Below are 24337 nucleotides of genomic sequence, written 5' to 3' on the forward strand. Positions count from 1 at the left end.
TGTCTTAGCAAAAACCAAGCCATGAGGTCGAAGTCGATGAACAGATCTGGGTACGAAAAGGTTACCAAAAGACTGCTGAACAATTAATAAAATGGCCACCCGGACTATTTACATTGGCCCCCCATTGTTTTTACACTGCTGCTACTCACTGTTTATTAACTATGCATAATCACTTTACCCCTACCTAAATGTACAAATTACCTCGACTAACCTGTACCCCCACACATTGACTTGGTACCGGTGCCCCCTGTATATAGCCTCGTAATTGTTATGTAATCTTACTGTGTTACTTTTTATAAAAAATGGTAGTAAATATTTCTAAATGTTTCTTGTACTGCATTGTTGGTTAAGGGCTTGTAAGTAAGCATGCCAATAGCGTGCACAGCTGTCATCAAGGCAAAAGGTGGCTACTTTGAAGAATCCCAAATAGAACATATTTTGGTTACTACATGATTACATATGTGTTATTTAATCGTTTTGATGTCTCCACTATTATTCTACAATGTAGAAAATAGTAAAAAATAAAGACAAACACTGAAATGAGTAGGTGTGTACAAACATTTGACTGGTACTGTATATTTACCATATCCTTGTTCAACCACGATTCGGGGAAACATAGGATATTACAGGATTACGACAATATATTTGTAGAATGATGTATCATAATGCATACTTAATCGATAATGTACATTATGTTCATGGTCATGATTGGAACTGAAAAGTCAGTCAATTGGCAACACTGAGTTTGTTTTACAACGTGTTATCTTATGCCACCTACTGGTCTCATACTGGTCTTAAAGTCTTGTGCTACCTGCTGATAAATTGTAGATGTCGGTATAATTCTAAAAAGTAATGGCCTTATACCAACAGCAGAGGGAAGCAGAGTACTGAGAGACAGCGACAATCCGGCAAATGTATGCTACCGTGAAAAAACAGAAGATAGTTTAGTTCAATCAAATGGTGCATATACAGATTCAACAACATATTTGAAAATGAAAGATTATTTGAGACAAATACTATGTACTTAGTTCTAGTTTAACCTGATATTATTATTTTCTTTGCCATGTTCTGCACTCGTGTTGACAGATGGTCCCGATTATGCCTATACGTGTGAGTGCCCGATCGCACTAACAGGAGCGCGCACGTGGCTGTCAGCAGTAGGAAATGCAGGCGATTTGTGCTAAATGTCTAACAGCAACACGACCACACTGATTGTGAAGGACAGTTTGGGAGAAAGGAATACCATTTGGTCGTAAAATGATATACATCTGTAAGATTTAAACTCTCTGCAGTTATGCCAGAGAGTAACCCAAACAGACAGCTAGGTTAACAACACCCTTCTAACATCATTAGCCAGCAAGCTAGCCTAACGAGCTAGCTAGTTTGGGGGGACATTGCGCCTCCTAACCTACTCAGCCGTTGTCTATTTATTTCCCTTTTGTTGCCTGGACAGTCCAGCTTCTCATTGTCGTGCTTTCATTGAACGGAGGAGCTTAGCGGACCGGAGCTGTGGGGGGCCCGCGGACAAACCCCCGACCCTGGGCGTCCAGGCGGACGGAACACGTAGACACGCGGGCCGTGGGTAAGTTTACACGAGAGAGTTTATAGCGAGGTAAGCGGATGGGCAAGGCCGTGGACCCTGTGGTCAGGCAGGGCCCCGACGTCAGGGAGGGGAGTGGACCATTAGTTAAAACTAAGATGCTTGTTAGGCAACAATATAATTTTCCTGTGGTTGAATCGGGAAGTTGTGTCGCTTTGAATGAGGCATCGAGAGGATATGAAAACACAATCGTTCGTTTTTAGGTAGATATAGTAGCTAGGTAGTTAGCGTGTTGGCTGACGGGAGTTAGCAAACCAACCTGCTTAGATCACAGCGAAATATAATATTGTCAGTAATCTTGGTAGAAGAAATACGTTACTGCATCGGTGGTTGCTAGCGAAGGTAATTTTGTCTAACTGTTGTGCTTGTTAGTGCATGCACTTGATATTGTTTGTGGCCACACCTGAGTTGATCGTAAGGGCCAGGCAGTCTTTTGAATGAACGTAATCTACAATGTATTTGAATTGTAGACATGTCATTGTCAACATCCAGCTCTGTAGATTGTCCGTGGATTTTCAGTGTCCGATGACACTGGATAGATATTGGGCAGAAATGGAGAGGTGGGTTTGGGTATAGTAAATAACACAGGTCAAGTCATCATATTGAACAACATTAAGAGAAACCTCAGACATGCATAATTCTACCTATTACTGTATTGTGGAGATGGTGCTTGTTGAAAATACCACAATGGGCAATAATTTGAAAAATCCAAATCCATGTCCACGAACTAAATATCAAATAGAAGACATATAGTAGGGGGTAGGTGTGTAATGAATGTCCAATGTCCTCTTTCAGATATAGGGAACTGTGTTTGTTAAATTTTATCTGGTTTTCATTGTCTGTTATTAGAATCTTCCCCACTGTTCAAAACTGCAATTCCACCAATATAGTAGCCAATAGGCTAATGCCCAAAGCTTTATCTCTCGAATAATGTCCACGATTTTGAAATATACAGCCAACTTCTTCATTTAACGTTGTGGCAGCAAGGACGTTTTTGTGAAAAACTTGTTTGACAAGTGTGGGGCAGGGACTGACGGCCTCAGTATTATTTATTATCATCAGTCCAACATAATTTACTCTAACACTCTATGGAAATGTGGAGAGGTTGTTTCCATGTGATCATGATTAAGAGTTCTGTTAACTTTGGTTTCTCATGAAACCTTTGTCTTCTCTTTCCATCTGTCAAGGAGAAAATAAGGAGGCGCCATGGCCGAAATCTCCACCCTAATCCCCTCACCTCCAGATATAGGTGACACACATGCTGCCCCCTCCTTCCCCATACCCTCTACTGCCCCCTCTCCTCCCAGCAGCACCACCCCAGAGCCCCCTAAGGAGAACCCCATCCCCAAGTCCTCTCTGTACGGTGACAAAGCTTCTCTGACATTAACTGTACCAGGAGAGACGCTTACTTCTCACCCTCCTTCTCCCAAGAGAGGGGGGAGAGGACCTCCACCGAGTCCCCCCAAACGCGTCTCATCAGCGTTAACTCCAGAGACTCCAGTGCCCCCACCTCTAATACCCCCAGAGAGACCTGCTCCCTTACCTGTAATAGCCCTAGGTACTCCTGCCATCCCACCTGTAGATGTAGCATTGTGCCAGAGGGAGGGAGTGAAGGAGACAGACATGGAGGCAGGTGTCAGCCCAATGTTGGCTGTAAAGCAGGAAGTGAGTAACCCAGGGGGCAAGGAGCTGTTAAATGCCCCCTCAGAGGGCCCTACACAGGCCCACAGTGAGCAAGAGGTACAGGGGGTAACACAGCAGACTACCAGCCCCTCTTGTCTTAATCTCACCCCGAATCTCTACCCCAGTGTTCATGTCACTGTGAACACTAATCCTGCTACTGATTATGCTCAGCCTCAGTCTATGGTGGAATATCCCCCTCCTCTTGCCCCCACTAACACTCCCCCTCCTCCAGACTCCACCCAAACAGCAGCAGCTGCAGCCCCGGAAGCACAAAATCCTCAGCCACCAAAAGAAAGCCAAAACCCTCACCCAAACCCTCAACCCCCTCCCAAACTGGACACCCCCAGCCTGTCTCCCATACCTGAGACCTCAAGCCAATCTCCCAGAATGGCAGAGCTACCCAACACCCCCTCCAGAGCAGGGCACCCAAGCCCTCCAGTGATCCAGGAACCTGTCTCCTTCTCCCTGCCCTACCCCAGAGCCCCAGCCCCAGACACCCTCAGCTACCTAGAGTCAGCCAGCATGATGTCAGGGACCCTGGAGTCTCTGTCTGGCCTGGGGGAGGATGGAAGCTCTATCGGGTCAGACTCAGAGATCAACGGCCTGGCTGTCAGACGCACTGACAAATATGGCTTCCTCGGTGGGACCCAGTACAGCGAGGGCAGGTGGGCATGGTAAAACAAAAACACACCCTCACTCTATGCACACACCCATGTAAAATACACATCTATTGTGTCTTCACTCTGACTGTAGATGGGCAATTACACTGGTTTGTTTTTTTCTCTCTTAAAGAAAATTATCATTGTCACATGCGCCGACTACAACAGGTGTAGTAGACCTTACCATAAAATGCTTACTTACTAGTCCTTCATTAACCAACAGTGCAGAGTTAAAAAAACAAAAAAACATTTGCTAAATAAACTAAAGGAAAAATAGTAACACAAAATAACTAAAATGAGGTTGTATACAAAGGGTACCGAATCAATGTGCAGGGGTATGAGGTTATTGAGGTAATATGCACATGAAGGGAGGGGTAAAGTCACTATGCATAGATCTAAACAGAGAGTAGCAGAAGCATAATGTGAATGGATATGTCTATGTGTAGCGTCAATATGCATGTGTGTTGGAATGTCAGTGTCGTATGTGGGAGTGTGGTTAGAGTCCTGTGAGTGTACAGAGTCTGTGCAAGAGAGTCAGTGCAAAAACGTATCAATAACAAAGGGGGGTCAATGCAAATACTCCAGGTGACCATTTGATTAACTGTTAAGCAGTCTTATGGCTTGGTGGTAGAAGCTGTTATGGAGCATTTGGTCCCAGACTTGGTGCCGCTTGCTGTGCGGTAGCAGAGAGAACTCTGACTTGGGTGGCTAGAGTCTTTGACAATCAACCGTCTTTCCTGGCTTGGTCATCTTCTCTGAGTCACCCACCTTGCCCTAAGTGATCTCTTCCCTCCCCACCCTTTCTGTCCAGTCTTCCCTATATCCACTCTAAACTTATCGGTCTGTCCTTCATCTCTCCTTTGTGTGACTCAGATAGATAGTGCTGAGAGCGCTTTTGTGACATATGTACTGACTGTGCCTCGCCCAGCCACTCATTTCCCTCTTTCTGGAGAACGTATCTTGCCCCTCCCCTCGGACAGTCTCTCTAAGTGCACTTCCTCTTCTGTTTTATTGATTTAGTTTGGTATTGATTAAGCCTGTTCCACTTCAGTGTCGTTATCAAAGGGTGTCTGTGTGAGAGAGAGTAGTGTAGGACAGAACTATTGTAAATGAGCATATAATATGAAGTATAATATAAATCTGTAGTTGAGTATTCCTTTTAAAGAATCTCAGGTCGCACAGCTTCTATTTAAAACAACTCTAGCTCCTGTTTGGAATCTACTGAATGAGCATGACCCTGTGCATCCAATCTTAGGATATCCATATTTAGATAACAGGGTTTTTTTCTGGATAAAAAAATGTGCTTAAGTGGTGGGCATGGCAGGGGTTGTGACAAGGGGCACAGTCAGCCCGTCAGTGGGGCTAGATTTTATTTAAGACACTTTCCTGCAATTCTCCAAACTTCTCCATGGCACTGAGATACATTTTGCTGTTTTAAATCTACTTTCCTGCAATTCTTCATATTCTGCCATGAAACTGAGAGAAAATGTTGCTAATTTCCTGCGTTTCTACACATTCTGCCTTGGAGCTGAGAACATTTTTGCAGTTTTTTTTAAGGTGAATTACCTGCAATTCTATGCATTTTGCCATTTCTAATGCTGTGTTCTTTTGCTCAAACATAACACATTTAATACTGTTCAATTAATTGTTTTTGTAATTTGTAGCTTTTATTTTGCTGATGTTCTCAGATTCTATTATATATTTTTTTAATATATGTTGGTCCATTATATTTTCTACGTACTTTGTAGCGGTATTGTTAGAGGGGTAAAGATGAGAGGTCGGCCGATTATGATTTTTCAATGCCAATACCGATTTATTGGAGGACCCAAAAAAAGCAGATACCGATTAATCAGCCAAATTGTTTTACATTTATTTATTTGTAATAATGAGAATTACAACAATACTGAACTTAACTTAATATACAGTGCCTTGCGAAAGTATTCGGCCCCCTTGAACTTTGCGACCTTTTTCCACATTTCAGGCTTCAAACATAAAGATATAAAACTGTATTTTTTTGTGAAGAATCAACAACAAGTGGGACACAATCATGAAGTGGAACGACATTTATTGGATATTTCAAACTTTTTTTAACAAATCGAAAACTGAAAAATTGGGCGTGCAAAATTATTCAGCCCCCTTAAGTTAATACTTTGTAGCGCCACCTTTTGCTGCGATTACAGCTGTAAGTCGCTTGGGGTATGTCTCTATCAGTTTTGCACATCGAGAGACTGACATTTTTTCCCATTCCTCCTTGCAAAACAGCTCGAGCTCAGTGAGGTTGGATGGAGAGCATTTGTGAACAGCAGTTTTCAGTTCTTTCCACAGATTCTCGATTGGATTCAGGTCTGGACTTTGACTTGGCCATTCTAACACCTGGATATGTTTGTTTTTGAACCATTCCATTGTAGATTTTGCTTTATGTTTTGGATCATTGTCTTGTTGGAAGACAAATCTCCGTCCCAGTCTCAGGTCTTTTGCAGACTCCATCAGGTTTTCTTCCAGAATGGTCCTGTATTTTGCTCCATCCATCTTCCCATCAATTTTAACCATCTTCCCTGTCCCTGCTGAAGAAAAGCAGGCCCAAACCATGATGCTGCCACCACCATGTTTGACAGTGGGGATGGTGTGTTCAGCGTGATGAGCTGTGTTGCTTTTACACCAAACATAACGTTTTGCATTGTTGCCAACAAGTTCAATTTTGGTTTCATCTGACCAGAGCACCTTCTTCCACATGTTTGGTGTGTCTCCCAGGTGGCTTGTGGCAAACTTTAAACTACACTTTTTATGGATATCTTTAAGAAATGGCTTTCTTCTTGCCACTTCCATAAAGGCCAGATTTGTGCAATATACGACTGATTGTTGTCCTATGGACAGAGTCTCCCACCTCATCTGTAGATCTCTGCAGTTCATCCAGAGTGATCATGGGCCTCTTGGCTGCATCTCTGATCAGTCTTCTCCTTGTATGAGCTGAAAGTTTAGAGGTGAAAGTTTAGAGGGACGGCCAGGTATTGGTAGATTTGAGGTGGTCTGATACTCCTTCCATTTCAATATTATCGCTTGCACAGTGCTCCTTGGGATGTTTAAAGCTTGGGAAATCTTTTTGTGTCCGGCTTTAAACTTCTTCACAACAGTATCTCGGACCTGCCTGGTGTGTTCCTTGTTCTTCATGATGCTCTCTGCGCTTTTAACGGACCTCTGAGACTATGACAGTGCAGGTGCATTTATACGGAGACTTGATTACACACAGGTGGATTGTATTTATCATCATTAGTCATTTAGGTCAACATTGGATCATTCAGAGATCCTCACTGAACTTCTGGAGAGAGTTTGCTGCACTGAAAGTAAAGGGGCTGAATAATTTTGCACGCCCAATTTTTCAGTTTTTGATTTGTTAAAAAAGTTTGAAATATCCAATAAATGTCGTTCCACTTCATAATTGTGTCCCACTTGTTGTTGATTCTTCACGTTTGAAGCCTGAACTGTGGCAAAAGGTCGCAAAGTTCAAGGGGGCCGAATACTTTCGCAAGGCACTGTAATACATCAATAAAATCAATTTAGCCTCAAAATAAATAATGAAACGTTCAATTTGGTTGGAGAAGTAAAAATGCAATATGTGCCATGTAAAAAAGCTAAAGTTAAGTTCCTTGCTCAGAACATGAGAACATATGGAAAGCTGGTGGTTCCTCTTAACATGAGTCTTCAATTTTCCCAGGTAAGAAATTTTAGGTTGTAGTTATTATAGGACTATTTCTCTCTCTACCATTTGTATTTCATATACCTTTGACTATTGGATGTTCTTATAGGCACTTTAGTATTGCCAGTGTAACAGTATAGCTTCCATCCCTCTCCTCACCCCTACCTGGGCTCGAACCAGGAACACATGGACAAAAGTTACCCACGAAGCATCGTTACCCATCGCTCCACAAAAGCCTCGGCCCTTGCAGAGCAAGGGGAACAACTACTTCAAGGTCTCAGAGCGAGTGACGTCACCGATTGAAACGCTATTAGCGCGCCCAACTCTAACTAGCTAGCCATTTCACATCGGTTACACCAGCATAGTCTCCGGAGTTGATAGCCTTGAAGTCATAAACCGCTCAATGCTTGAAATACAGCGAAGAGCTGCTGGCAAACGAACTAAAGTGCTGTTTGAATGAATGCTTACGAGCCTGCTGCTGCCTACCACCGCTCAGTCAGACTGCTCTATCATAGACTTAATTATAACATAACACACAAATGAGTCTTAGTTTCTGGATTTGACCATATTAATGACCTATCATTTCGTTCCGTTAGATAAGATACAGGTGGCAGTCTAAATATTCCTGTTACGTTGTACAACCTTCAATGTTATGTCATAATTACGTAAGATTCTGGCAAATTAACGAGCCAGGAGGCCCAAACTGTTGCATATACCCTGACTCTGTGTGCCATGAACGTAAGAGAAGTGACACATCCCTAGTTTAATATTGCCTGCTAACCTGGATTTCTTTTAACTAAATATGCAGGTTTAGTAAAATATACTTCTGTGTATTGATTTTAAGAAAGACATTGATGTTTATGGTTAGGTACATTCGTGCAGCGATTGTGCTTTTTTCGCAAATGCACTTTTGTTAAATCATCCCCCGTTTGGTGAAGTTGGCTGTCTTTGTTAGGAATAGTCTTCACACAGTCCGCAACGAGCCAGGCGGCCCAAACTGTTGCATATACCCTGACTCTGTTGCACAGAATGCAAGAGAAGTGACACAATTTCCCTAGTTAAAATAAGTTAATGTTAGCAGGCAATATTAACTAAATATGCAGGTTTAAAAATACTTGTGTATTGATTTTAAGAAAGGAGTTGATGTTTATGGTTAGGTACATTTGGTGCAACGACAGTGCTTTTTTCGCGAATGCTCTTGTTAAATCACCCGTTTGGCAATGTCGGCTATGATTCAATGATAAATGAACAGGCACTGCATTGATTATATGCAACGCAGGACAAGCTAGATAAACTAGTAATATCATCAACCATGTGTAGTTAACTAGTGCTTATGTTAAGATTGATTGTTTTTTCTAAGATACGGTTAATGCTAGCTAGCACCTTACCTTGGCTCCTTGCATAACAGGTAGTCAGCCTGCTACACAGTCTCCTCGTGGAGTGCAATGTAAGTGGCCATGATCGGTGTCCAAAAATGCTGATTACCGATTGTTATGAAAACTTGAAATTGGCCCTTATTAATCGGCCATTCCGATTAATCGATCGACCTCTAGTAAAGATAAAGATTTTATTTTGGGCACCAGGCAGGTATTAACCCTGCAGAAAGGAAAAGAGTAGGATAGAGTACCTCTACCAGACCCACTTACATCAGCAGAAGACTGCCTAGAGTGTAGCCTGTGTGCCAGATAGCCAGTGGAGAGAAAAGATAAGACACCATATAAAACACATGTCACAGCACAGGGGGAACCCAACCAATAATAATGGCAGAGCAATTTAAAGGCAACTTCATAGAAACAATTGACAAGAAAGAACCCAGTCATCAACATTAAATTATTTGCAATATTCTGCATTACCTCAGAGGGGGGCGGTATGAATGGGTGTGTGTTCATAGACAATACAAAGAAGGCCTTAAAATGTCCAAAAATCTTCTTGGCCAAATGTAAATAGTCCCACACAAAATCAATACAGTTCAAACTACAATAAACAATAACTAAAATGTCACACCAAATATGACTGGCAGGGGACTAATAGTCCAACGACACTGAACACCTCAAGGAGCATCTAGGACAAAAAGAGTCTGCTGCAGTAAAAAGCACAGGAGCGATAGAGGGAATATGAGAGGGCGGGGGGACTTGCAGTTACACCGTCTGTATGTCTGATACACCTGATGGTTTGTTTTTCAAAGCTTCGCAACAATGTTGTTACTACTCCATGCGAACAATGACGGGAGCGGTCCCAAAAGATTACAACCACGACCTAGAGCGGTAACACCAGTGATCGACTTAAACACTTTACAACTAAGCATGCTGAAAATGATCAATACTTCTGCAGAGTTGCACACATGGTCAAACTCACGCACCAACCGAGAGCTCTTCACAGAGCCGGAAGAGCTATCGTTATTTCCTCCTTCCTGACTGCTGATGCGCTCTTAAAGTGGCAGGACATGGTGAAGACTCTATGCAGGATTTTGCCAAAGCCTGTAGAAACAGAGAGGATGCAGGTTTTGGCAGGTTCAGATTTCTCCTACACTAAACCGGGGAAGTCCCCCTCCAAGAAGGGTTCCTGCAGGTGTTGTTTTTTTCCTCTTCTGCCGTAGGGTAGCAGGGCTTTAGGTCAACAACATGCACCGTCCTGACATCTTCCCAAGTGTCCTCCAAACAGACCAAGTAGTTCACCGGCCCCAACTGCTGCACCACGCGGTATGGATCTTTCCATCTTGAAGCTAGTTTGGCAGTGAAGCCTTTGACAGATTGATAATGGATCCAGACATGAGACTGGGGTGGGAAACACTCGTCTATGTTTGTCTTAGTTTCTGACCTGTCGTTGTTTGGCTTTGATTCTGCTGGCATCCACTCTGGCTAGCAAGGTGTGGTGCTGTTGGACTGCTTCAAATGCTGGGCAGTCGGGTGAAACGTTGAAACTTTGCAAGACTCTGTCCATCTGACTTTTAGTGGTCTTCCCAGGTGGAGTTTGCTGGGAGTGACCCCAGAAATCTACTGGACTGCGGATTTCAGTGCAAAGCGAAACTCGGAAAATACCGATCCCACCTTGGGTGCCGATCCCCCTTGAATGAAGTAATCGTCTCCTTCAAGGTGCGGTTTACCCTCGGTCAGGGTGGTCTGAGAATGGTAGGTCGTGGTCAGTTTGCCAGCTACACCCCAGTAGGTACTGAGCTCTTTGTAGATTCCTGATGTGAGCCGCAGACTTCGGTCAGAGAGAATTTGGTCTGGAATCACGAATCTGGTTAAAAACCCTCTTCGCGGATTTAGAGCGATAGCGGATGCAGTGGCTTTGCGGAGTGGAACCGACTCCAACCAGTGTGTGGTAGTCCACTACCACCAATAAAAATTAATTCCCGGTTCCCACGGCTGGGAGGAAAAGGTCCCATGAGGTAAATTCCCAGCACTTCATTGGGATGGTTCACCATGTCTGCTCCAGTTTCCAGGCATGTCTACCAATGTCTGGTTTGTATTTCTGGCAGACTTCCCACTGCTGTACAAACCTCTTAGTATCAACCCGTAAACCTGGCCAGTAAGCCACCTCCTGTAATCTTTGTTAGGTCTTGTAAACTCAGATGGCCACTCATGGGGTTGGCATGATAAGCTTGGATCATTTGGTCGGTAATGTAGAGGGGATGAAGATGTGGTAATGGGTGCTATGTGTTCCATCTCCTCTTAGAGTTTTTCGATACACTTAATCCTGAATTATGCTGAACTTCTAATTGAAGCGACTCTTCAAGTCTTCTTCAGACAGACTTGTGGATCGCCATCATTCTGCTGTGCTCTCCACACACTCTGATCATCCAGATGAAAGGAATAATCCAGACACTTAGCACCAGTGTAAGTGCTGCCCAATAGAGGACAAACATTGGCAGTCTCAGTAATCTGAGCTGGTTTAAATCGTTTACGCTGACAGTGGAAGCGTTTTTCCATCCTGAAAATATATTCTATATAAAAATAATTAGGTGCCCTGCCCAAGGATTTCAATGGCAGAAATATCCCTGGAAAGCAATAAATACACTGTCTTACATGCCCAGTGTGGTCCACATGCATGTGTGTTTGTTAACTCTTTTTCCATGTGTTACAGTGATAAGGAGATCAGAGTTGATGTAGCACGGCAGAGAGAGCTGAAATGGCTGGACATGTTCAACAATTGGGACAAATGGGTCTCAAGACGCTTCCAAAAGGTACTTAGCTACTTCCGTCTATGTATGGTATGAGATTGTTTCTATTACATACATTGTATGTGAGTATAACATAAGTGTATGTTCCAGGTGAAGTTGCGCTGTAGGAAGGGGATCCCCTCTTCTCTCAGGGCTAAAGCCTGGCAGCTGCTCTCCAACAGCAAGGAGCTCCTGGACTCCAACCCCGGCAAGTTTGAGGTACTGCCACTAACCCACACCCTTTGTCTTCATACTCACACTTCCACTATGCAAAACATGTCTATTGTGAAGCAGACACTCAAAGACTAACTCTGCCTATGTACTCTTCACCAATTCAAATCCGAGGCCATCTGTTACGAATCCCTTTTGGCCCGACAGTCTAGGGGGGGATGGTAATGAGACCCGTAACATAACATAACTCAGGCAAATTATAATAGTGACACAATAAAAGTGTGAACAAAATAACCAGGACAACTGAAATCTACTGTCAAACTCAAGGTTTATTTGAAAACACACAGTAATGGGGGGGGGTGCAGGAAAAAGGGCTGAGCTGGACCCAAGGAAAGAAAGATAAGTATTCAAAAACACCACTAAGCTAGACGAGCCTACTTTAACAACAGCTAACTAACCAAAAATACAGTGGGTGGTCCGCCCAGTTCTAACTAGTGTATTTAAAAGTTTACCTACGGGTAGTGTATGCCCATGGGCGACTTGTCTTGGTTTCCCCTTTTCCCACCAGCAAACAAACACCATAACCAAAACAATACTCACAGGTGAGGACAAAGTGCTATGGAGGTGCTCAAACAAAAGAAAGGTTAATACACCAAGAGAGAGTGAAACACAGAGACCTACAGACATGGCATTTACAGAGAGATTGAGCTCTAGAGTAAACAACTGACAGGGTTTTTAAACCAAGGGAGAGGAACTGTGATAGGGTAGGAAACAGGAGGAGGTGTGTCTTCTGATTGATGATTGGATTGGTGACTGATTGGGGAGTGATGATTTTCACCTGTGAGTGGAGAAGGAGAGAAAAGAACACAGGATACACACACACACAGGATACACACACAGGATACTGGTATCCGTAACACCATCATTCCTACAGCCTCTATTTAGGGTCATTGTAGTCCAACTGTATTTAGGGTCATTGTAGTCCAACTGTATTTAGGGTCATTGTAGTCCAACTGTATTTAGGGTCATTGTCGTCCAACTGTATTTAGGGTCATTGTCGTCCAACTGTATTTAGGGTCATTGTAGTCCAACTGTATTTAGGGTCATTGTAGTCCAACTGTATTTAGGGTCATTGTAGTCAAAGAACGTATTTGAATACAGAAGTTTTTCAGTGACCTCTAGGTAGACAGACTAACTCTCCAGGGGTGTTTATTAGGGGGCGCAGAGACCTCCCCAGCTCTAAGCCTCTTATCCTGGGTAGTAATCCAGCCTGACTGGGTCTACCTTCACAGACCTGGGGGTCTGGACAGATCATATCAGATAAACCCTTTTCCCTTCCCTTTCTCTGCTTTCACTCTGACACAGACATGCTTTGTTAAAGGCCAAGTTATACTCAGTCCTGTTCCATATTATGCTGCTCCAACTAGATATGTTGCTTTAAAGTTGCTCAATTAGAAATGATCTGAGCATTTCTTTCTCTAATCTCTGTAGGAGTTGGAGAGGGAGCAGGGAGACCCTAAATGGTTGGACATTATAGAGAAGGACCTGCATAGACAGTTCCCCTTCCATGAGATGTTTGCTGCTCGCGGTGGACACGGGTAAATGACCATTCTTTACTTACTATAATAGGATTTATTCAGTCCATGTAGAGCATGCTGACATGTACAATAAAAATGTACTTTGAGTGCATGTGTGCTAACTGTCTGTTCTCTTCTGGTGTGGCCTCCAGGCAGCAGGATCTGTACCGGGTACTGAAAGCCTACACAGTGTACAGACCTGAAGAGGGATACTGCCAGGCCCAGGCCCCGGTGGCTGCTGTCCTGCTCATGCACATGCCTGCGGAGGTGAGGGGCTGCTGGGGGACACAGAGAGAGAGGGGGACTGTGGAGGAGACTGGGAATGGGAACAATGTTCTAGAATGATGAAGTAGTGGGAAGGGGCTAGGTGTTTATAATGTGGTGTAATGTGTATATTCCCAACTTGCAGCATGCCTTCTGGTGTCTGGTGCAGATCTGTGAGACGTACCTGCCTGGATATTATAGTGCTGGATTGGTGAGTAAACAAACACACACACACACACTGTATCTTCTTCTTCGGTGTACACTGAGCCGACTCATCATTCTTTTAGGAAGCAATCCAGTTGGACGGAGAGATCTTCTTCTCTCTGCTACGTCGTGTCTGTCCCATGGCCTACCGTCACCTGAAGAAGTTTAAGATAGACCCCATTCTCTACATGACCGAGTGGTTCATGTGTGTCTTCTCACGCACCCTGCCGTGGTCCTGTGTGCTACGTGTGTGGGACATGTTCTTCTGTGAGGGTAAGACACACAGACACACACACACAGTGCACATGATGCTGTGGCTAACTATTAGCTAACTGTGCTGTTTTCTAGGAGTGAAGATAGTGTTCCGTGTGGGCCTTGTGCTGCTCAAGCAGATGCTTGGCTCGGTGGATAAACTGCGGGAGGTCCAGGGCATGTACGAAACCATGGAGCGCCTCCGGAACATCCCACCTGAGTCTGTCAGAGAGGACCTATTGGTGCAGGAGGTGAGACTGTAAACAGTGTATACACACACAGACATACACACACATACACGTGTTCTAAACATACTCCTACTCTGACTCATTGACACGAGTCAACTGACGTTTCACTGTCTGTGTGTCTAGATCTGGTTTGATGACTTCCTCTGTATGTCTCTGTCTGTGTGTAGGTGGTGTCCCTGGCGGTGACCGAGGCTCTGATCGAGAGGGAGTGCAGTATTCAGGTAAGGAAGTGGAGGGAGTCCAGGGGCGAACTGACCCACCAGCCTGTCCGAAGGCTCCACGGGACACGGGACATCCACGAGCACAAGCGTCGGGCCGCCGCCATCAGCTCCGGGGGTAGCTTCTCCTTCCTGGGGTCCATCCCCCCTCCAGGGCCTCTCAGGGCCTCCTCCAGCCTGCTCTCCCTCCCCGGCTTCCGCAAGTCCAAAACTCCCTTCCTCTCTCAGAAGAAGGGCTCCTTCTCTGGGGCCTCTGGGATGGAGGCCATGCAGCGACAGAACCCCTCAGCGGCAGCTTCAAGCCCACCCAGAGGCCCCGCCCACAAACCACCTATGTCTAGTGGCTCTGTAGCTAGGGCACCTGCCTCTCAGAGTCCTTTGGTTGGGTCTGGTCCAGGCCCCTCTTCTGGCCCAGCCCAGACCTCAGCACAGAGCCAGCCTGGTGCATCAGCCCCAGTACACCATACACCACCCAACACCCTCTCCCCCAAAGTCACTTCTGAGCAGATCACACCCACCATCCCATCACCCACTGCTAACAACACGCCTCTGCCCCCGTTCCCAGACGGAGGGAGGAGGAGGAGGAGGAGGAGGAGCAGCAGCTACAGGAGGAGAGGATGACAGGAAGAAGAGGAGGAGCAAGGAAGACAAGAAGAAAGAGAAGGAGGAGGAGAAGAGGAAAGAGAAGGAGAAGAAGAAGGACAAAGCAGACAAGGAGAGCCAGAAGAAGGAGAAGGAGCGGGCAGAGAAAGAGAAGAAAAGGGAGAAAGGGGGGAAGAAAAAGGACAGAGGGGGAGGAGAGGCAGAGGAGAAGAATGGAGCCACAGCACCAAGAGATTCGGCCTAGTTTCTCCTGTTTTCCTTCAGAAAGAAAACGGGGAAGGAAAAACAGAGGACATGGAAACAAAAGACCCCCAGAAGTGGAATGAGAGCGAGAAAAGGAGAAGGCCTCCTGTATAGTGCATCTTGAGGACTACATATAGTCAGGAGACATCTGGATCATGGTTTTATTAGCACCCCAGGGGTCATGTCCCCCCATATAACCCCCCATGCTTTCTTCATCAATGAGTTTGAATAAGTAAGATGGGACACGTTTCCTTTTGCAACTGGAGAATTGTCTGTGTGGTTCACAATGAATCTCCCAAGATCACACAACCGTTTCTCATTTAGTTTTTTATTTTATTTAGTTTTTAATCAGACTAAAGCTGGTGGACAGACAAGCCTTTGGACATAGAGTAGGTGGGAGTTATAAATTGGGTGTAAATGGAACATCCTAAATCCATGTAGGACCCTTGAGTCGTTCCCCATAATGCCCTGTCATGTTCAGTTTGTGGTCAGATGTCCAACCGGAATGCCTGCAGATAAAAGTAAACAATTTAAAAAATATCTCAAACCCAGGCACTGAGGACTGATTGCTGGTAGTACTATGGTATTTGGATGTCTGGGAGGACCTATTTATTGTAGTGTTTAGTGTTGTGTGAGTGTGTGCCTTAGTAGCGTAGCGAGCTGAGTTACCGTTCAATATTGCCACCCAGTTTCTCTGCTCTTTCTCTCATGTCTTTGTCTTCCTCTTTATTGAGTTGCTTGTTTTCTCCCCCCTTTCTCTCATCTATTGATCTTTAGTCCTCTGACCAGTGACGGAGGAATATAATCCCAACAGGTAAATGGAGATATGTTCACTGCGATAGGGAGAAATGAACATGACATTCTGAGCCTTGACAGACAGACATGCATGGATCAGGATGGCACCTCCCTAACAACACGGAGTGATTTAATTTTAGAATGCAATTATTTTTGTTTGTCTTTTCAAGTCTCTTGAGTATGTTTATAGTGGGAGATGATGATAGATACTGGTAGTTTAGCGAGGGAGGGTCCTTCTACATTCAATGACAACTCTGAATCTGCCCATCAGACCAAATGTCCATCTGTTATTTTTTTGCTTGTGGTAAATGAAATAATCTATATTTTATTTAGCCAAATGTTAATAAGGGTGAGGCTTTTAGTAAATTAACCCATTGGAATGTGATCTATTTAGAGTGATTTGAGAAACTTAAGTTGACCATTCCTGTTTGGTAGGTAGGTAGGTTGTTGAATCTCATCTGGATAGTTCATAGAGAATAATAGAGGCCTCTAGTGGCCAAAAGGCTGTTTTAGCATGAGCAAGGCCATGAGGGCTTCCACCATTTGAATGTAGTCAACTGGGTGGGACGTCCAACTTCATTGACCGATCCCTACTGGTGACCCTGTTGGAGTCGTGCAACCAGGTCATCAGGGGGGATCAGCCATTCGGGAAGAAGAAAATTGACTACTTTGAAATGGAGATTGCCTCAATGAAGCTGTCACAGATGCCATAATGGCACGGATACAATGATGAGGCCTCTTTCCATCTCTATGGGATAGTTTCACCTCTTACACCTGCGCCTTTAGGACCCATAGGAAGCCACTTTGTGCTGGGCGGGTCAGGTGTGCCAATGTAGCATTAACCTCTGAACTCTGACCTTCAAGCTCTGATGTATTTATGTACAAAGTTGGTTAATTTAATCAGATATTATATATGTATTATTCTTTATTTTGGATCTGACTGCTATTTTTCTATGCAAGTAAAGGACACCTGGTTAACTGGAAGGATGGCTGGCGATGTGAAGCCCAGTTTAAGGAGGATAATGTTAAGTATTGTTTTTTTTTAGATACTGGTATGGCTGTTTTGATTTCATTATTGCACATTTGTCTTCATCTTCTAAGATAAATCCTATTTATGTAATTTCATATTTCAAGTTTACTGTGGTTGCTATGGGTAATGTTAGGTCCACAATTCTCCAGTTACCTTATTACAGTATTAAACCTGACAGTGATTGGTTGATGGTCATTCCTCTGTTCTTCAATCAACTAAGATTCACATGAGTATTTCAGATATGACATAATTTGAGTGAGCCGAAGGTCATAAAGTACTGTATGAGATACTGTGAGGCGTTTAGTCAACTCTGACACGGGTTGTAAATTGAAGATCTGAAGTTGTCTGTCTTTGTCACGCCAGTATGTTGTAACCAACCACCATGATGATGTTTTAATAACTCCCTAACCCACTCACACACAGTGTTATGTAACGTATCTATACTGTACATTAGATGGATAGTGTCGGTTAGTTACTGTAACACCATTCCTTGGTGGAAACCGTTGATTCTCAACACTGATTCTCTGTACTGTTTTTGTAGGGCAGGAGAGGAGGGTCTTTAGTGTAATTGTAGCCAAAATGTCCTTTGTGTTCACTATTTCTTTTTTTTCCCAACTCGTGTTATTTTTTTAAGCTTCTGCTTTCCCCCTTCTTCCTCCACATTTTGCTTCGTCTTCTCAGAATCACTTAGATCAGAGTAGAGTCGGCGAAGATGACTTGAACATGTTTATGCAAACCTTACTGTTCACAAAGCATGTTGTCAAATAGCAGCACTGACGGCCACAATGCCACTGCTGAGATCAGTAGTGTTCATGGCAATAATTAGAAGTTGGAGAACCCTGAGAATGCTACAGAACCAATCAGGATAGAGCAATATTTCTCCAAGCAGGCCCTGGCCTCATCCAATTGGGTAGGCTCCTTAAGGCCCTCAATTCTGTGTTGAGTTATCAAGAGGTCATGACAGTCATTGCTTCCAAACTGATCTGGAATCAGTCCTCACGCCTGAAATAGCCAGGATGAGTCAACAGAGACACTTAGGTCCTGAGTGCATTTCTGCTTTGGTCCTGAAAGCCTTGAGCTTGATTGATTTTAAATGGGAGCATCCCACTGATTTGATTTTTTTAAAGTTTGTTGCTTTTATGTTTTTCTATTTTGTCATTGCTTTCTCCCCAACTGTGTCTTTTGTTTTAAGTTTACATGGAACTGTTATTGGTGGAAAATAAAATCCTAGATAATGAAATGCATTCCTTACCTGCAGAAAATCTACACATAATGTATTTAATTAATAATGACAGTTGTGATGAATAATAAACCATAATATATTAAAGAACCCTGCTCTGCCTTGCATTCTTGTTTCATATTGGTTTAGCCCGCATTCTCCCAATGAGCTGTGCATGAACATTTTATTCCATTCTGGAAAAACTTCATATTTCAGACAATCGTCCAGCAGGGGGCAGTAAAGGTGTATTTTTGCTGTCTTTACAAATGGGCCTCGTCTGCTGATAAGATTTTGGTGGTGTCAGAATTTGTATTTCTTCCCCCAATGCACACAGCACAGGAAATACACCCACACCAGCCCTGTTTCTCAATCCCACTCTATCAGAACCACTCATGAACAGAGACACTAGTGTACAAAAGATAAGAGCTTTTATTCACAGTTAGTCCCTTTTTTATTTGTTACAGAGGAGTTTCTGGTAGACTAAAGCTAGTCCAGGTGCAGAAAACAAAGGAGCTTATAGAAAACAAAGAGGTAGAACTAAAGGAGGAAAGGGAGGAGGGAAAGGAGGGGAAGACGAGTGTTTTCTTTGGGTCCTTTCTCTTCTCTCTTAGCAGCCTTTCACTTCTTGAGAAAAACGTAGCCGTCACTTTAAGGAGACCATGTTTTTCTCTAGCCTCATTCCTTCTTAGAATATCTCCTATTTTCGCACCTTATCTACAGGAGATAACATCTACAATATTTATAGATCGATATCCCTCTGTTTGGTTTATTTGCCCATCTGAGAGTTAAATTAAGGGGGAGTGAAAGGACTTCCAGGTCTAACCTCAGCTGTTGCAGCCGAGGCAAAGACTGGTGCTCCGTTTCACCTTGGGGTTTACACATCCATACCACAGCAGTGGAATACGACTTGCTGTGTGCATTTCTTCTAACAGAGAGACTGGGGAAACAACCAACGATAGATATGAGTAAGAGATGAAAAGGAGGAAGAGGGTTAAGGGAGGGGAAAGTGGATGAGAAAGAGATGGAGATGTTAAAAGATCATTTTTATTGAAAATAATCCCATATCCCCACAAACAAACATAGACAACCCATGAGCACCCGCTCTCACACAAATGTCTTGAGTGGAGACGAGTCTTTTAGAGAATTTGTGTGAGTGAGAGACAGAGCACATGAGTACACATAAAGAGAAGGAAGGTATGAGAGAATAGAAGGAAGAGAGGAGCAGGAAGATAGAATGGCAAGGGAGGCTGTTTTCTTTTCTTCTGTCTGTTTCATTACTCCTCCTTCTCCTCTCCGTGTGTGATGACATAGCAGATTTGCTTGTAGTCTACGTTGCCGGCCACATCTGGGGGGAAGGCAGCCCACAGGTTCTTCATCTGTGTGGAGGAGAAGGAAGGTCAGCCACTCGCCAAGTCAAGGGACAACGAGAGATCATGATGATATTCAAACTGAATGATTAGAAATGTATTCACCTCCTCTGCAGAGAACCTGTCGCACTGAGTGGTCAGGAGCTCCTGAAGGCTAGAGACAGAGAGGGAGACAAAGTCAGAAACATTCATGAAGCTGTGGATTCTGTTATGGAGTGCACTCATTACTACAACTGTAAAATAAGGAAGGAAATATTCTCACAAGTCCTTCTTGATGAAACCGGTAGCATCGGGGTCCAGGACCTTGAAAGCACTAACGATGACATCCTCGGGATCAGCCCCTGAGACACACAGAGCGTCAGTCAGGCATGTTACACTGGCAGCAAGACACCTGCAATGTCCTCAGATATGGAAGTGTACTTAGAAAGCCACTAACACTTTGAAGAGATTATAACCTGGTTATAACAAGTTAGACAGTGAGCCTAACAGAGTCAAACCAAGAAATGAGATTGTGAAACATAAATAGAGCAAGCAAGTACAGTGAGTTATAGACCCACCCTTGAGCTTCTCTCCGAACATGGTGAGGAAGACGGTGAAGTTGATGGGGCCGCTGGCCTCCTTGACCATGGCTTCCAGCTCCTCATTCTTCACATTCAACTGGCCTACAGAGCAGGGAGGCAGTGGAGGTTAGCTAGCACCATTATCTATCTCTCTCTCACACACACACACACATATACAGTACATATAGGACATTGTGGACATACTAAGGCACACTTTTAAGACAAATCAGTCACATAATATGTCCTCAGAATCTTAAAAGGTCTTAAATGTAACCCTTGCTCACCCATTGAGGCCAGCACGTCCCTCAAGTCATCCTTGCTGATGATACCGTCTCTGTTCTGGTCAATGATTGTGAAAGCCTGAGAAGGAGGGAAGGAGGGAGGGAAGAAGTGAGGAAGACAGAGAATGTCTGACATGACATGAACACCAGTCACCAGAGTCTGCCAAGTTGTCATCCCCAGTGGGACATGGAGGAGGGGTGTTCAGTCCTGTGTGTAGTGGGGCATGGGGGAGGGGGGGGGGTTCAGTCCTGTGTGTAGTGGGGCATGGAGGAGGGGGGGGGGTTCAGTCCTGTGTGTAGTGGGGCATGGAGGAGGGGGGTTCAGTCCTGTGTGTAGTGGGACATGGAGGAGGGGGGTTCAGTCCTGTGTGTAGCGGGACATGGAGGAGGGGGGTTCAGTCCTGTGTGTAGTGGGACATGGAGGAGGGGAGGTTCAGTCCTGTGTGTAGTGGGACATGGAGGAGGGGGTTCAGTCCTGCGTGTAGTGGGACATGGAGGAGGGGGATTCAGTCCTGTGTGTAGTGGAACATGGAGGAGGGGGGTTCAGTCCTGTGTGTAGTGGGACATGGAGGAGGGGGGTTCAGTCCTGTGTGTAGTGGGACATGGAGGAGGGGGGTTCAGTCCTGTGTGTAGTGGGACATGGAGGAGGGGGGGGGGTTCAGTCCTGTGTGTAGTGGGACATGGAGGAGGGGAGGGGGGGTTCAGTCCTGTGTGTAGTGGGACATGGAGGGGGGGGGGTTCAGTCCTGTGTGTAGTGGGACATGGAGGAGGTGGGGTTCAGTCCTGTGTGTAGTGGGACATGGAGGAGGGGGGGTTCAGACCTGTGTATAGTGGGATGTGGGTAGCATGTGGTAATTTAAGTGCCAGGTGCTGCCTATTTATGGCACAATGCTATCTAACCCTTGTTAGGCGAGACCTAAAAAGAACAGAAGAAATTGAAATTCTTACACGTTCATTTATGGAGAGCTCATTAAGTTACACCTATTAAATCCTTCTTCCACTGTCCCAGCCTGTCTCTGGACCTCATCTCTTACGTCTATGAAACCCAAGAGGACCCCCATGGATGGTCTTGAACTTAAAAAAGCAGCTGGTAATCCATCTTCCTGACTCACACACACATGCACACACTCCCCCCATCCTGGCAAAGTGTTAAGACTGTCCCAATGATGATGCCAGACATTCCTAAGTGAAACTTAAGAAGTCTGTATCACATACAGCAGCAAGAATTCCCTCCGTTAAGTCTGTGCCCATATTCCTTGACAACACTTTTGAAAACACATACTATCATATACAATCTCCCACCTACTGCCAGATCCCCATTTCCTGACCTTATCCATCCTTCCATACACACAGTATCCTTCCCTACACTCCTTCCACTTTCTACCCTTCGTCTTTCATCTACATACCGTTCACCTCTCCAACCTTCCTCTCCTCATAATCAGGTACACTATCCTGCCTTCAAAACTCTAGACCTTATCAGAAGCTCAAGAAGGTGCCACCCCCCACCCCTTCTGTTTCACTCTCTCCCCACCTGTTCTCCTCCTGTCCACCCCCCCCCCCCCCCAGTCACCCCCCATTCATCCCCGTCCCCCTCACTGCCCTTCCCTTCCCCTCTCCTCTGTGTGCAGAGTGCCAGCCAGGGCCCAGTTGTCCTGCCATACTTAAACATGCAGCCCTCAGCAGCAGAGGACTTAAGATGAGAGGTTGAGTGACAGCTGAAGGCTCAGACGAGAGGGAGGCCTGGAGAGCTCCAAAAGGTTACAGAAACTTCAGAGGGGGGTGGGGGGCAGACAAAATAGCAACTGCACTGAGAATTTACCAATCAGAGGCCAGCCCCCACAATCTAATTTGGGGTTCGCTCCTTTAATGAAACAAGGAAAAACAGTACATGATTGACTTATGTTTATAACAGTATCAATTTAGCCGCTGTGCCTGTCTGTTTCAGCCACTCTACAGCAGAATTAGGTTACAATGAAACTGACTGGTGGCCAGACTAGAGTCACTCACTCTCAGCCCAGATAGGGAGTTGAAAGGAAATCTGTCCCATTGACATTTTAAGGTGTGAAAGTGATGAGGTGCTGCATAGTGTGTTAAGAAATCCTCACCTCCTTGTACTCCTGGATCTGGCTCTGCTCAAACATGGAGAACACGTTGGAGGAACCGCCCTCTGCTGCTGCTCCCCTCCTCTTGGCCTTCTTGGGTGCCTGAAGGACAAACACATCAACTGCTTAACAATGGGACCTTCTAGGTCTGTTCATCCTGCAGCTGTAGCCCTCAGGAGGCCAATTAGTGACCTTTGACTTCAGTGTCAAGCTGTTCCTGGTCAGCGACAGGTGAAAGGCTGTCCTTGTGTGTAGGTCCAGTACACGGTTCCGTCTGCCATCTAGCGTTACAGTCTTTGATCTGACTATCAGTGTGATGTGGGGTGAATATATGTGGCCCACCATTAAATCCTGCCTCTATGTCTTACTAAACTAAATGTAGTTTAACATCCCTTACTACCGAGCTCTTGAAATGTTCTCAGAACAGTTCAGGTACAATCTTTCTCTGGCTCAGGACAGAGTACAGTGTTTTTGAATGTGGATGTATTAAAACATTAATTGTCCTCAGGTAGCTAACCTTTTACAGCATCTTCTATATAAATGTTGTTAATAAAGTGTTAACAAAATGTTTAGATCCTGTGAATGATATTGCATATCCAGGAACAGCTTTACACAAAATGTCTAAAAATGTCACCACCCAAAAATGTCCAAAGTACAGTTGAGTTTTAAAAAGTTCCAAAATGTATTTTTCAATCTTGCAAAAAAGCTTAAAATAGAAAAACAAGAAAATCTGGGAATGCTGTGTTATTCCTGGAGGTTCCCATCGACAGCACACAGTGTAGTGGACAGGTAAGCAGTCAGAAAGTGAGGACCGGTGTTACTCACCATCTCGAGACGGTATGTATGGAGGTTTGGATGGTCAACAAGAGAAGAGACTGATGTGAAGCCGCATTAAACCTCTATCCTCGGGGGCTTATATACCTCTGTAGACCGCGCTAACTTTAGCCACAGCCTCAAGTTTGGATTTGTAGAGGCAGAGAGAGGGAGAGAGGGAGAGAGAGGGATGAGTTTGAAGCAAAAGTTAAGCGACAGGCAGAATGAGGGACAAGCTATCACCTTACAGGAGATCAGAAATAGACCCAGGAGTCTTGGAATGAAGGGAACCCGATACAACAGGGACCAGGCCATACGTTTAGTGTCCCACGTGGACTAATATGGACATTCAGGACGTAAAAGGCTTGATGGACTGCTGGCTGGCTGGACACATCTTGGCACCGTCCCACCCCTCCATAGTCTCCATCATCATCACCCTTCAGTGTGGCTCATCAACCTATCATTGACTTTAGTTTTTACATTACAATATTAAAGGCTTAAATAAACACATTTTGTGCTCTTAGTGACTTGAAATGTACATTTGTATGCATGTGCATGCATGGGTAGATATATTTCTCTGTCTACACTTTCT

The 24337-nt window shown here is 44.6% G+C and overlaps 2 protein-coding genes across 2 annotated transcripts; one reads left to right on the top strand and one right to left on the bottom strand.

Moving 5' to 3' along the window:
- The first annotated feature begins 1113 nt into the window (after nucleotides 1-1113).
- LOC135555320 (TBC1 domain family member 10B-like) lies at nucleotides 1114-18733 on the top strand. The gene is given in 11 exon segments (XM_064987657.1): nucleotides 1114-1582; nucleotides 2788-3948; nucleotides 11723-11822; nucleotides 11910-12017; nucleotides 13461-13567; nucleotides 13699-13813; nucleotides 13956-14021; nucleotides 14098-14287; nucleotides 14363-14517; nucleotides 14682-15335; nucleotides 15337-18733. Coding segments are annotated over 10 exon segments (2880 nt in total). The 5' UTR covers nucleotides 1114-1582; nucleotides 2788-2806; the 3' UTR covers nucleotides 15580-18733.
- Nucleotides 18734-19033: 300 nt separating this feature from the next.
- Nucleotides 19034-23897, bottom strand: LOC135555321 (myosin regulatory light chain 2, skeletal muscle). Its single transcript, XM_064987658.1, has 7 exons — nucleotides 23758-23897; nucleotides 22936-23034; nucleotides 20834-20909; nucleotides 20547-20651; nucleotides 20252-20330; nucleotides 20095-20143; nucleotides 19034-19998 (listed from the first exon to the last, which is right to left on the bottom strand). The coding sequence occupies exons 1-7, from the start codon at nucleotides 23758-23760 to the stop codon at nucleotides 19897-19899; spliced, it is 513 nt and encodes a 170-aa protein (XP_064843730.1). The 5' UTR covers nucleotides 23761-23897; the 3' UTR covers nucleotides 19034-19896.
- Between the last annotated feature and the right edge of the window lie 440 nt (nucleotides 23898-24337).

The sequence above is a fragment of the Oncorhynchus masou genome, chromosome 15 (genome assembly GCF_036934945.1).
Source record: "Oncorhynchus masou masou isolate Uvic2021 chromosome 15, UVic_Omas_1.1, whole genome shotgun sequence".
Lineage (NCBI taxonomy): Eukaryota > Metazoa > Chordata > Actinopteri > Salmoniformes > Salmonidae > Oncorhynchus > Oncorhynchus masou.

What these genes read in the sequence shown, in the direction of transcription:
- LOC135555321 (XM_064987658.1), bottom strand. An exon ending in AGATCCAGGAGTACAAGGAG is followed by an intron (nt 20,910 to 22,935) that starts GTGAGGATTTCT and finishes CCTCCTTCTCAG; the next exon opens with GCTTTCACAATCATTGACCA. An exon ending in GGACGTGCTGGCCTCAATGG is followed by an intron (nt 20,652 to 20,833) that starts GTGAGCAAGGGT and finishes CCTGCTCTGTAG; the next exon opens with GCCAGTTGAATGTGAAGAAT.